Raw genomic sequence first — 12,772 nt, forward strand, 5'->3', positions numbered from 1 at the left:
TTCCAAACATGATATTGAGGGTGAGGATGACAAAATACCAGGGTCTTATGACTGCAGTGTATGCGGCCGCAGCTTTCCTTTCTTGAGCTCTTTGTCACAGCATATGAGACGCCATACTGGTGCACGGCCTTATAAATGCCCCTACTGTGATCACAGGGCCTCTCAGAAGGGCAACCTCAAAGTTCATATACGCAGCCACAAACTGGGCACACTTTCTAGCCATCACTCCAATGAGGACGAAGTGGGGGGCGCAGAGGAAGAGGAGATGAGTGTTTCAGAGGGTCTGGACGGGGGCACTAGTCCAACCAAGAGCAGTTCAGCTTGTAATCAAATGATCAGTCGCGACAGTGCCGAAGAAAGTCGCAGGAAAGTGCCTGTAAGGACCCTGAAAAGAGAGAAACCCGGAAGTGATCAGCTGCCTTACTGCTGCCGACTATGTGGCAACGAGGCCCAGCGGGAGGACCAGCTCCTCAGTCACATTGAGAAGGTCCACATCACTGTCGACACGGGCGAGCAGATGAGCGTTAAGGAAGAAGCTGTGGCCGAAGTGACTGAATCCCAATGTGATGAGACCTTTCCCTGTGAAACCTGCGGTCAGGTGTTCACCCAAGCCTGGTTCTTGAAGTCACACATGAAGAAACACGCTGGGATCTTGGACCATTGCTGTCAAATATGTGGAAGACGTTTCCGCGAAGCTTGGTTTCTTAAGTCACACATGAAAACACACAACACCAGATCACGTTCTCGTGCAAAATCTGAATCTTTTGAATATCCTGCCACTATAAATGATGTAGCACAGGACCCTGAAATTGTTGGCTCTGTTGCATCCGTCTACCAAATGTGCTCTAAATGTGGGAACCTGTTTCATAGCAAAGAGAGCCTGAGGGCTCATGATAAAGTCCACAGTCTGAGGTCTGGAAAGAAACCTCAGAACTGGTCACAACATACTGACGATGATGATGATGATCATGATGATGATTCACCAACAGCAAAAAGACATTTACTTGACTATTTAAGCCTTCATCCAGTTGCACCAAAAGCCGATGAGGGTGAAGGAAGTGGCAAGATACTGGGGCAGAGAATCCCAGAGCTTGATCCGGTTTGCAGTTATCAAGCATGGCATCTAACTACCAAAGGAAAGGTTGTAGAACCAGTAGAAATCAACAAGGTTTCCAGCGATGGAGGAAGTATTACAGAGGAAGACAATGCTACTGCCACTCTAGTTGATGAGAAAGAGAAATACAGTTATTCCCTTCAAATACAAGAGAAACGCAGCACAGGTCGCCGCAGCAGCTCTGTTTTGGGCAACCAAGCTTCATCTGGAGACCAGATGCCAGAGAATCTCAGTGATTCAGAGTACCGACCATCATCTCGACAGGAACGGAGGCGGGCATCCCAATCACAAGGTCCGGCTAAGTCCATTAAGTGCTTTGAATGTGGGAAGGTGTTCCGCAGTCGTCACCAGGTGATTGTCCACCAGAGAGTCCACACAAAGGATGGGGGCAGGGCACCAATGGGCGACAAGGAAAAAAAAGGAAAAAAAGACCAGTGGAGCTCCACCAGTGATCCAGAATCAGGCTCTCCAAACCGATCCTTTACCCCCGGGTATGGAGATTCGCCACCAGCCTCCACATTCAGAGACCAAGCATCTGAGATGGGCACTGCTAACTCCGGAAAGTTTACAGGTTAGTCCGCACTCATAAAAAACAAATAAATAAATAAATACATAAATTAAAATAAACGCGTAAATAAACACAATATATAAAATACATAAATAAATACATTGTGTGTATGTGTATGTGTGTGCGTGTGCCCGTGTGTGTGTGCCCGTGTGTGTGTGTGTGTGTGTGTGTGTGTGTGTGCCCGTGTGTGTGTGCGTGTGTGTGTGTGTGTGTGTGTGTGTGTGTGTGTGTGTGTGTGTGTGTGTGAGCGTGTGTGTGTGTGTGTGTGTGTGTGTGTGTGTGTGTGTGTTCAACTGAACTCTTGACACACCACTGTTTAACTTAACTCTTGACACACCACTTTTAAGTTTCTTTTTTCTGGTTTTGCAAATCTTGAAGTTATCCACTGATCACCCTGATAGATGAGTGCATGTGTTTCAATAACAACAGATGTCATTTACCAACGGGTTTTATTTTAGGTACAGCGTAGATTGTTCACTAATAAACACACATTATATCGTGATAAGGAGTACTATACTTACAAGTATATTTACTTACAAGAAATTGAATCAAGTAGCTGCTGTTGTCCATTCATTCAGCAAAAACTGTGCTGACCTACAAGAGGGCATTGACACCCTTTGGTTGTACTTGAGGCTTGAGTCGAGGGAATTCTTCCATCCCAAATTTATAGCAGAAAAGAGCCTGATGCAAATTATGTGAGGATTATAATACATTTTAGGTATATTTATAACCACGCTAACAGACGCTTTACTTTTTTTGAAGAGGTTGACTTCATTTTTTGTTGCCTATTTCACCGCAGTCTCGTCACCAATGGATAAAACGTCAGTCATGAAATGGGCTTCGATGCACTCCCTCCTCAGAGCTTCAAGTTCTCTGAGTAGGAACAAATTCCACCATGTGGCAGAATATCAAAACTACCAAGGCCCTTTGTTTGATGGTTTTACATAATGCTTTATTAAAAAAAAATCACTGTTGCTATAGATGATCTTTACGGTTAACCAAGACCCAAAGCAATGAAATAAAACACTTTTATTGAAACTCTTTGCCTTTTATTGATATGGCAATGAGGCAAAGGTCATTTTTCTCACGTTGTTTTTGTCATGTCATGAACCAATAACATAAATAAACTGTACTGTAAACCCAAACGTAGTGAATTATACACTGTTGGAATTATAGTCAGACTCAAGATGCATTTTTTTGTGTTGAAAAAAAAAACGTTTTAGGAGCAAGATAAATATTGTTCAAATTAGCCTTTTATCCATATTTTCGGTCATGGTGTGACACTGGATTTTTTCAATGAAAGAAATGTACCTTGTCTTGAAAAAGATTGAAATACCATGGATTATTCTCTATTTACAAAGGAAGGCATTTTCTATATTGTGACATTTTCTATATTCAGCATATTATTGATGTTGATTTCACTAAACGTGACTGCGGTAAACTTGCAAAACTTGAAAAAGGTGTTTGCATTAGCAGTGCCTGTTCCTAATCCTCCCTGCTCAGTGGTGATCAAAAATAGCTGAAACATTTCTTTCGGCATGATTGAGCTGTGAGCTATTTCAGATCTTCCTGTCTCAGGAAACCCCTGCTCCCCGAACCTATAACCCCTGTGTGAGTAAAATTTTTATGATGTTGGTTTGATCTCTTTTTTCTGTCTGTACACAATGTGGGACTATCAGGACCTGTCTTCTTCTTCTTTTCCTTTCGGCTTTTCCCTTCAAGGGGTCGCCACAGCAAATCAGTGTCCTCCATCTTGAGAGGTTTGATCTGGGACTTGTGTAGTTTTAGTTTGGGGTGTCGCTGTGCAGATTGTTCAATCTGAAATTGCTATTTTGCTTTAAGGTTGCAAACACAGCGGTGGTTAAAAAATGTGCAGTGTGCGCTGGAGTCCTCAAATGTCGATGTGAGAACTAAAAACAAAGAAAAACACAATTCACACACATTTAGTGTCAAATGGTGTAGAAATATGACACCGTTGGAGGTGTTTACATTATTTAGTTACGTCAATGACAGTATCCTTAATGCAATTTGAAAAAGTGCACTTTTTTTCTCAAGATGCTATGTAATATTTCTGGCACTAATGGCAGATCACGTCAGTTTAGTGACGGTTAATCTTGTTGGAGGCACCAAACCCCACCAGTTTCATATGCTCATTCAATTAACCCTTCTTTCAATGACTGTACACACTAACTGCATACTACACTGAAGGGTGCACCTGTGCGGCAGAGGATCCACCAAACCCCTGAGATCGAATCGCCGAACCCCTAGGGTTCAATCGAACCCAGTTCAAGAACAATTGGACTTAAGAATGTGTTGTTATAATTCTCCTTTTCATATATATCCTCATTTGCTTCGTTTATGGGTACATATTTTTTCTAATCTGCATTTACAATACAATATATGGTAGTGACATACACGTCTATGGTAACAAATATGAGAATTGGCCTGACAAACCAATCATATCTGTGTGATAAACAGAAGGCAAAACCATTTCAATGTCGGGTTTCTTCTTGGCAACGTGTGTTGGTCATTTGTGCCAGTAAGAAGTCAAATGAAAATTAGATGGCAAGTTAATGTACAAAAAGGGTATAGAGAAATTGCCACTGAGTACGAGATTTGTCGTGTTTCACTGTTGAGAGAAAGTACAATCAGTACTTTATACCCAGAGTATTGTGGGTGTTTGAGTGTTTCGCTTCTCATTATTGTGCATTGTAAACTATGTAATGAGGTAACTGTCAGCGGGCATACCCAGTTGTTCTTTTCACGAAGTTAAGGCTTTACCGCCATCAGGTGGACAACATTTGAAACTGCAAACTAAACCAAATTACAGAATATAATTTACTCGATGGCAAAAACGGTTTCATTTTACAGTGCAGTATTCGTTTCATGATTATATTAGAATTGTTAATCAGAGGATTTGAGTGTTTGTAGTGTGTATAAATGCTGATATATTGTAGCAATGAATAAAATAATTAGCGAAACATATGCCTGTTTTATGTTTTATTTAAACCCAGGGAAAAAACAAAGTCAAATGTATATTGACTTTTTTTTTACAAACTTTTGTGTTGTATTTCTTCTATTGCAGATGAGAGGCCTTATATCTGTAGCTATTGTGACTTTGCTACCACTGAGTCACATACCTACCTGGCCCACGTCCATGTCCAGCATGCCGCTGAAGACAGAACCGGCCCCATTGCTACAGTCACCCTCAATGGATATCCCAAATTTAAGAACGCCCTCCTGTTAGGTCTGGAAAATATTCCATCCCTTCCTGGCCATTCCACTTGCTCTTCCCCCCCTGTGCCTGTTTTGACCCCTGTGGATTTATGTATGAGGACTGAGGGTCACAGGGGCCAAGCCCCTCTACCCATAGACAGGAAAATCCTCCCTAACCACAAATGCTCTTTCTGCTCCCATTCTACCCTATATCCTGAGGTTCTGTGGATGCACCAGACTGTGGCTCACCGCATGACCAGTGGTAGCTCCAATCTGGTTCCTAAATGGGCTCTTAAAAACAACAAGGGGCCAAGAGGCGTGTCTTCCAATCGACGTACTGGCCCCCCACCAGGCTTGGAGGGGAAGGAATGCCCACCACTGCCAGTTGTTAGGCGTGCTCAACGCACACGGCCTCCAACACAGATCACTGAAGTACTAAAAAAGAACAAAACGGGTTGTCGTGCAGACACATCATCATCCTGCCCTCACTCTTCATTTCTATTGACGAAACCCTCCACATCCACTTTAGGATCTCATGCTGCAAAAGTCCTTCAGAGTCAACCTCCACGCTTCAAACCCAAATTTGATCTTTCCTCCCAGAGAAGATCGCTGTCATCCTCCACCTCCAAGGAGAAGAGTACCGGCACCCTCTCTTGTTCCCCAGTGCCAAGCCTCAACTGTGCTAGAGCTACCAAAAGGGCAGAATGTTACATGATGCCTCAGGAGGGACTCGGCTTCATGCTTTCGAGCAACTACAGTACCCAAACAGAGTACAGCCGAGCTAGAGGTTCCTCTCATCAACCACTCACCAACCCCCAGGGCCAGCGACAGGCTAATGCCACGAGGCCTAGTAGCATCGTCCACTCTGGAGTGACGCAGCCGTACGGAGGCATTCTTCAGATGACATCGTCCTCCCTGCTATCAGAGGCTCATGGGATTTTGAAGCCGGAGCCACCATCAGAGATCCCAGATATGCCAAACAATATCCTCAGCTTCCTGAAAAATTATAGCCCACATGAACTGGTTGCCCTGTACCACCGCTGGGGTGCCACCAATTCTCTTTTGGATCCGACCGGTAAGCAATGATATTTGTTTCCTATTTTATTCAGATGATTGAGGCCAACATACAACTGTATGGTAAAGAAGACACGTTTTTACATTATATATATAAAAGATGCAATTCAAATTGAAGTATCATAAAATAATCTTTTTTCATGACCCCGTTGCATATTGGAAAGTGATTTAGACTTGGCAGTGGTTCTATTGGTATTATCTGGTAAACGCTCATCGTTTCACCGTCTCCATCAAAATGTACACTCACTGGCCAAGCTATTGGGAATGCCATATTAAATAAAACCAACATAACATGGTTCCATCAATAATGAATGTTAAGCCGCCGTTTTAAATGAATGTAATGTTTATTCTTGTTATGGCACAGCAATGCTTAATACTAAGAGATGCATATTCTTGTGGATCTACCGGAGAGGATTTGAACAATAACCACGATTAGAGTCATTCCACATGGAGAATTAACAGATTTTCCTGACAAAGTGTTGCATAAAGGAACTCTTAAAATCGCCACATTGACTCGTGTGCATGTTTGTGAGGTATGATAAAAGGCTGTATCTGGGGCAGCATGTGTTTTGCTTTTTCATGGCTCCATCTGTGATTTGTTGTTTTGCCTTTTATTTCTTTGATATGTGTCTGCAAAAGATGTGAAAGTACCTCTGATGTGCTGCTCAGGTCTGTGAGGCATGCCTCGTGTCCTGCTCCAGTCTCCCAGAAAGCTGTCACAAACTGTTTCGGTCACGGCTGTGCCTGATAAAACTCACACAGATGCAAATGGGGGAGGCAAAACGGGGCATGAGGAAACATAAGAGTAAACGAGAGGGGTGGGGCGTGTGTGAGAGAGAGAGAGATAGAGAGAGAGAGAGAGAGAGAGAGAGAGAGAGAGAGAGAGAGAGAGAGAGAGAGAGAGAGAGAGAGAGAGATGAGACAGAATAATTACCCCACCAGCTGCTTTGGAAATGGTCATTACCGAACATCAACATTATTTTCCCATTTTCAGTTGTGTCTCGAAGGTCAAGTGGGGCTGTGTGAAGCTAGGGGTCAAAGACAACAGCCCTAGAGCAGACGCATGACATCACTGTCACCCGTCCAGACACATATCGTCACTATCCGCCTTAGCCCTTTGAGTCACATACTATAAAGTGACCTTTTTTGAGCAACTAAGTCTTTCTCCCTTTTCCTGTGCAGTGTGTGTATGCATGTGTGCATGCACACATATGCTCGAATGCTTGTGTTTTCCATCCAGCTCTGTCTTGTCTTTCACTAGTGCATCAATGCAAAGGGCTGGCAGCTCAAAGTAGAAGTAACCAAAGGCCAACCAGCAGTTGCGGTGCCAGAGATGCTCTCTCTCACCTCTCTCCCCCGCCTTGATATTTCATATACTCCTTTCACCCGCTTCCCACATGTAAACAGACAGAAATACACATAACAAATGGACACTGCATTCCAGCAGCTTTCTGGCGAGGTTTTGTGTGGCTGTACCTTCACATCATGCTTGCCACAAGTAGAGGTAGTTTTAACCATGATCCAATGAGTATATGTCTTGTATGGAGTGTTGAAAAGCAGTTATTGAACCCTGCCGTGACCCAGTGGTTTCCAAAGCATTAATAATATTACCATGCACAGCAGTAACAAAAGTCATAAACAAAGATTAGGATTGGATGGATAGGATGCTGTTATTGAGAAAAGGTGGATTATAAAATTTGCGTTTCACATTTTGCGTTGAATTAAAATGGTATGGCAGTAGATGATAAATCATGTCGGAAAATACATCAACTGTGTCTGGAACTAAATCCTGTCATGTTACAGAACTGACATATTTTGAAGCAACTGATGTTCACAAGTTAGTGGTTGTTTTTCCTCAATTTCTTTGGAATCTGTAAACACACACACACACACACACACACACACACACACACACACACACACACACACACACACACACACACACACACACACACACACACACACACACACACAGGCCCAAGCATTATAAATGCTTGGTTCCAATCAGTTCATTAATTAATTCATTCATTCATTCTTTATTTCGTTTGTTCATTCATTCGTTCATTCATTCATTCATCTTCTGAACCGCTTTGTCCATACAAGGGTCACAGGAGGTGCTGGAGCCTATCCGAGCTGTCTTCGGGCAGTAGGCAGAGGACACCCTGAATTGATTGCTACCTAATCACAGGGCACATACAATCATCCGCGCTCGCACTTACACAGAGGGACAATTTGGAGTGTTAAAACTGCCTGCTGTGCATGTTTTTTGGAATGATGGAAGAAACTGGAGGACCCGGAGAAAACCCATGCATGCCCAGGCCCGTGAGAATTATATATATACAGTAAAGTCTCGTTATATCGATATCGGATATATCGATAGTCCCGGTTATATCGATATTATTTCTATGCACACACGGAGAAAATTACATGCAAATAGGGTCGGATATATCGATAGTCCCGGTTATATCGATATTTTTTCGGACTCCCTTGAATATCGATATAACGAGACTTTACTGTATATATATATATATATATATATATATATATATATATATATATATATATATATATATATATATATATATATATATATATAATTACATTACATTACACACATACAACTCTTTCACATGCGGGCACACACACCTGACATGTGACACACGGGCACCGGAGCGGGCACATCACAGCCGGGGCGTTTTAATTGCCTGTAATTTATGCGGTGTGTGTGTGTGTCTGGCTGTCAGCCTGTGAGATGATGCTGTGTGACAGCAGCAGTCCAGCCCCTGGAGCAAGCCGCTCATAATGACACATTAGACATACTAATGATGCCTGCACTTGTCCACTACTCATGCCGCCTACCTCCGCCACTGTGGCCGTGCTTCTCTACACAAGTGCATGTTCAGTGTGTGCACACTACTGACCTCCATAAGTTTTATTTAGCCTCAAACACAAATGGCATTTTGAAATAAACCAAGGTTAACGAAAATGAACAAAAAATTCACATTGAAATAGAATTTCCATCAACATTTTAAGACGAAAACAAAAATGCTTCTCAAACAATGAAAACTAACTGAATTGTTTTAATTGCTTTTTTATATTGCTGTGCATCCGTACTGACGAATGAAGGTGAAACGGTCATATGACATTATCACACAACACTGCGAGTAATTTTTTTAATCATGCAAATACACATAATACCGAAAACGAAACCCAACTATGTTCTACGTTATGTTCATGTCTGTCATTAGGGATGCTGAGGTCTGTCATGCGACAAGGACATCATTTCTGCCACGAGTGTGGGAAGAGTTTCAGTCAGCCCAGCCACCTTCGTACTCATATGAGGTCCCATACAGGTAAAGAACACTTTACATTCCTCACTCACAAATATTCCATTTCTTTTCTGTTGTGGATACACATCATATTGTGTGATGTCATGAGAGGCTAGCTCTCAGCGGGACAGGACAAGGAGCGCAATGGGCGACAGGTTTGAATGCAAACAAAGGTTTTAATAAAGGGGAATTCACAAGCAACAACGGCAAGAATAGTGTCTCTTCCAATACTTAAATCATAATAAACTCTCTTCTGAGGTGAAACTGAAGACGGAGTTCTTTTCCGTGTGTTTCTAGGCCTCACCCCTCTTGATGTCCTTCTCAGGTAGCCTAACCACCTTTAGCAAGGGTCCAAATGCAGTGTTCTGTCGTATGGTCCCAACTGGCGATGAGTTCCATGCAGCAATCAGTTTCTCCACAGAGCACAGCAATGGAGCTTGTCTCCCCGGCCTCCCACACTCAGAGGCTCTCTGCCTTAAAAGCCTTGCTTGCCAATCAAGCTGTGATCAGCCACAGGTGTGGGGTTTGAATTGCTGCCTTCCACCAGATGGGGCCAAAACTCTCTCTGGGTGAAGCCATCTTAGGGGAATGTATTTGCCCTCCAGGACCCAGCCTCTCGTGACATCACAATTGGCATTGTGCATCCTCCAGTGAAAGGTTTACTGTCACCTGCGTTCTCAAATGCAGTCCACTGTAAAATACAACAAGACATATGCCTTGAAAGCGATAACTCAGCTGCTCAGGTGTAGTTGAAACATATTGAACAGCTTTTGGTAAACAATAGTTTTCACTGGTGTCAAACCCCACTTTCTCGATCTGTGACGGGGGATGTTCTTATATTCTGTTTTCCTTATTGAATTAGCATTGGCAGTGGCAGCAGTTTAGATGAGATGCACTATGGACTTTCAGTGTTTATACTGTAGTCCTGTAGTAAAGTGTTTTTTAATCTTAATCAAGCCATGGTACGCTTTTTTTCATTGAAAAAAAAAATCCAGCAGAACACCACAATCTTAAAAAAGCTGATTTTGTAATGTAATGCAATATTATAACACATTGAATAGGAATCAAATCAACATCAATCCAATAATTGGTGCATTATTTTTATGGCAATTAAAATGTAATTTTTTTTAAATTTTAAAATTTAGAACTTTAACATGTTCAGGTCAGATATTTCTCTGTGCCACAGCCAGGAGTTTGTGCGCTCGTGACAATAAAAATAATACAGAAATAAAACATGCATACCTATACTTCGTTTTCCCTGCCTTGTTTGTGACATCAAACAGCCATGGTTTATATAAAATCAATGCTCAGACATCGTAAAAGGAGCAACACACGGAAGTATAACAGAGCACGCAATACCCGTATGTAATCAACGCGTTGTGAGTTTACCCCTGTAGCGTTCACACTTCCCTTTTCATATTGAGACTGCTCTGCAAACTAGCATTTATTACAGAGTAAAATTTTAAACCACCCAGTGAGCAGGATTAGATTTCCTCCAGTTTAAAGGACAACCGACGTCACTTTTTTGTTTCCTAATTGACATCAGAAAAACGTTTGTAACATCTAAAATACCCAAAATGATATTTTTATTCAAATGCAAAACACCAATAAAAATTACTTAAAGTGTCCAAAATCTGCAAAGAAATTGAGCTGCAAATTGGGCATTTTCAGAAAGTCCCGCCCCCAGTTGGTGACGTCGTGCATTGCTGGAGAATCAAAACAATGGCTTTAGATTCGGAGAATATGCCTTCTTGTTCCACATCCAGTTATGAATATGATTCAAATAGTTCTGAAGAGGAAAGCATACATGTTTACAATCGATTAAATAATTTATTCCGTGCCATTTTGAGGCAACATTGGGGGGAAATGTATCACCCAAAAAAGAGGCAGAAAATGGCGTCCAAGCTTTTATGAGGAATTAATCAGCCCGTTTCCACATGCTGATACATTCCTTCCATGGAGCTTGGTCGCCCTCTTCTGGCGGCTTTTTGGTGCAACACGAGGTTTTCAGACCAAACAAGTACGGCAAAATACCTTGACGTGATGGAATGACTGCTACAATGTTACTTTTTTTGGGTCAGGGGCATTCTTTCAGTGACGTCACGTACGGACTCGTCACCAACTCAAAAACAAGACTTCCTGAATATTCAGTGCGAGTCTTAAAATGTAAAATATAGCTATATGCGGTGGAATCTTTGTAAAATACGCTCAGTAGAAGTCATTTGAAGCCATTTTATAAATTATGGACACAACTTGTCCGGAGACGTCGGTTGTCCTTTAAGCTGTTTTTAACGGGCTACCCCGGTGTAACTTTGTACGTATGAACGCTCTACGGGGAGGGGGCAGCACCGGTGCTAAACCGGTGTAAAAGTTGCCGTGTGATCCTTTATATCCCAGGGCACAGGATTTGGAAAACACTGCGATAGTACACCGCATCTGACCATCATGAGAGTCACGTGTTGAGGCTGATCATATAGTTGTTGATCAAACCAAAGCAGTCACACGTGAGCCAAGAGGAACAGCAAAGGATGTTGAGTAAACATATCGGGTCATTACCCGTCTTTAATTTGTAACCTAACCCCCCACCCCCCTTCTAATTATTCATTTCATAGCGTATTTTCAGTCATTCGCATGACACCTGTGCTCACGTATCTTCACCTTCTCTGCCATTTATCCATGCAATGACACTAACATGAGTTATAGAGAATATATGCATGGAAGATTCACACTCTCAACAATATTTCATTGTCGGATATTCCTGCATGTACTCATATAAATCAAAGCAGATCTTTTTTGTTCAGCCGAGTGTGACAGCCAATCTGCGATTCCTTCCTTTCCCTGGGCTGGGCAGCTGTCGCTATTTTTTAAACTGAAACATGTTTTCTCTGAATACTGACCTGTGACAAATTATTTACATTATTAATCACATGTCAATTAAAGAAGTTCAATTGTGCATTGCAATGAAGCAGACCATCATTTATTCACACCAGTCTCTTCAGTACATTTGCATGTACTCCTGTGCCATTTATTAAGCAAATTGACGAATGTTTCTCATTCTGCAGTTCCCAAAAAGTTTTCTCTAAATTCCAAACAACTAAATCTCACGAAAAGCCTTTTGCAGGCTGTCAAGCTTGTGCCAATGCAACAGGTGTTTCTTTCCTCTTTTTTATTTTTTATTTTTTTTTTTTTTATTAAACAGAGTCCTGAAAAAAAAATCAGATCGAAGGATTCGACACCGGGATACATCCAATACATTTGCCACACAATATGCTCAAACGTTTTGTGCATATCGCTCCATCCCAGTGATCAAAAACATCGTTTGTGTCAAGACAAAAAGCCACAATGCTTTGAAAAACAACATCAACACAATACCTGTGTTTATAAAGCACTGCTATTAGAACAAACAGGGAAAAAAGCGTTTGAGACTAAAGTCCCAAATCATAAGTACAGTACTAAAGTCATGGATGTTGC

The 12,772-nt window shown here is 41.9% G+C and overlaps 1 protein-coding gene across 5 annotated transcripts in view; it reads left to right on the forward strand.

The window, feature by feature from the left end:
- LOC148896231 (zinc finger protein 516-like) overlaps positions 1–12,772 on the forward strand; it is a 90,553-nt gene that overhangs the window by 30,506 nt on the left and 47,275 nt on the right. For 4 of the 5 annotated variants that reach the window (XM_088999121.1, XM_088999117.1, XM_088999116.1 and 1 more), the window contains exons 2-4: positions 1–1,685; positions 4,768–5,973; positions 9,221–9,325. The exon at positions 1–1,685 is cut by the window's left edge and continues 621 nt beyond it. In XM_088999121.1, coding sequence (XP_088855247.1) covers positions 1–1,685; positions 4,768–5,973; positions 9,221–9,325 — 2,996 coding nt within the window. Of the gene's footprint in view, positions 1,686–4,767; positions 5,974–9,220; positions 9,326–9,598; positions 10,908–12,772 lie in introns of those variants that run through there. The other variant, XM_088999120.1, reaches the window with a different exon arrangement.

This window comes from Hippocampus bargibanti, linkage group LG06 (genome assembly GCF_051943395.1).
Source record: "Hippocampus bargibanti isolate YZ-2025 linkage group LG06, ASM5194339v1, whole genome shotgun sequence".
Taxonomy (NCBI): domain Eukaryota; kingdom Metazoa; phylum Chordata; class Actinopteri; order Syngnathiformes; family Syngnathidae; genus Hippocampus; species Hippocampus bargibanti.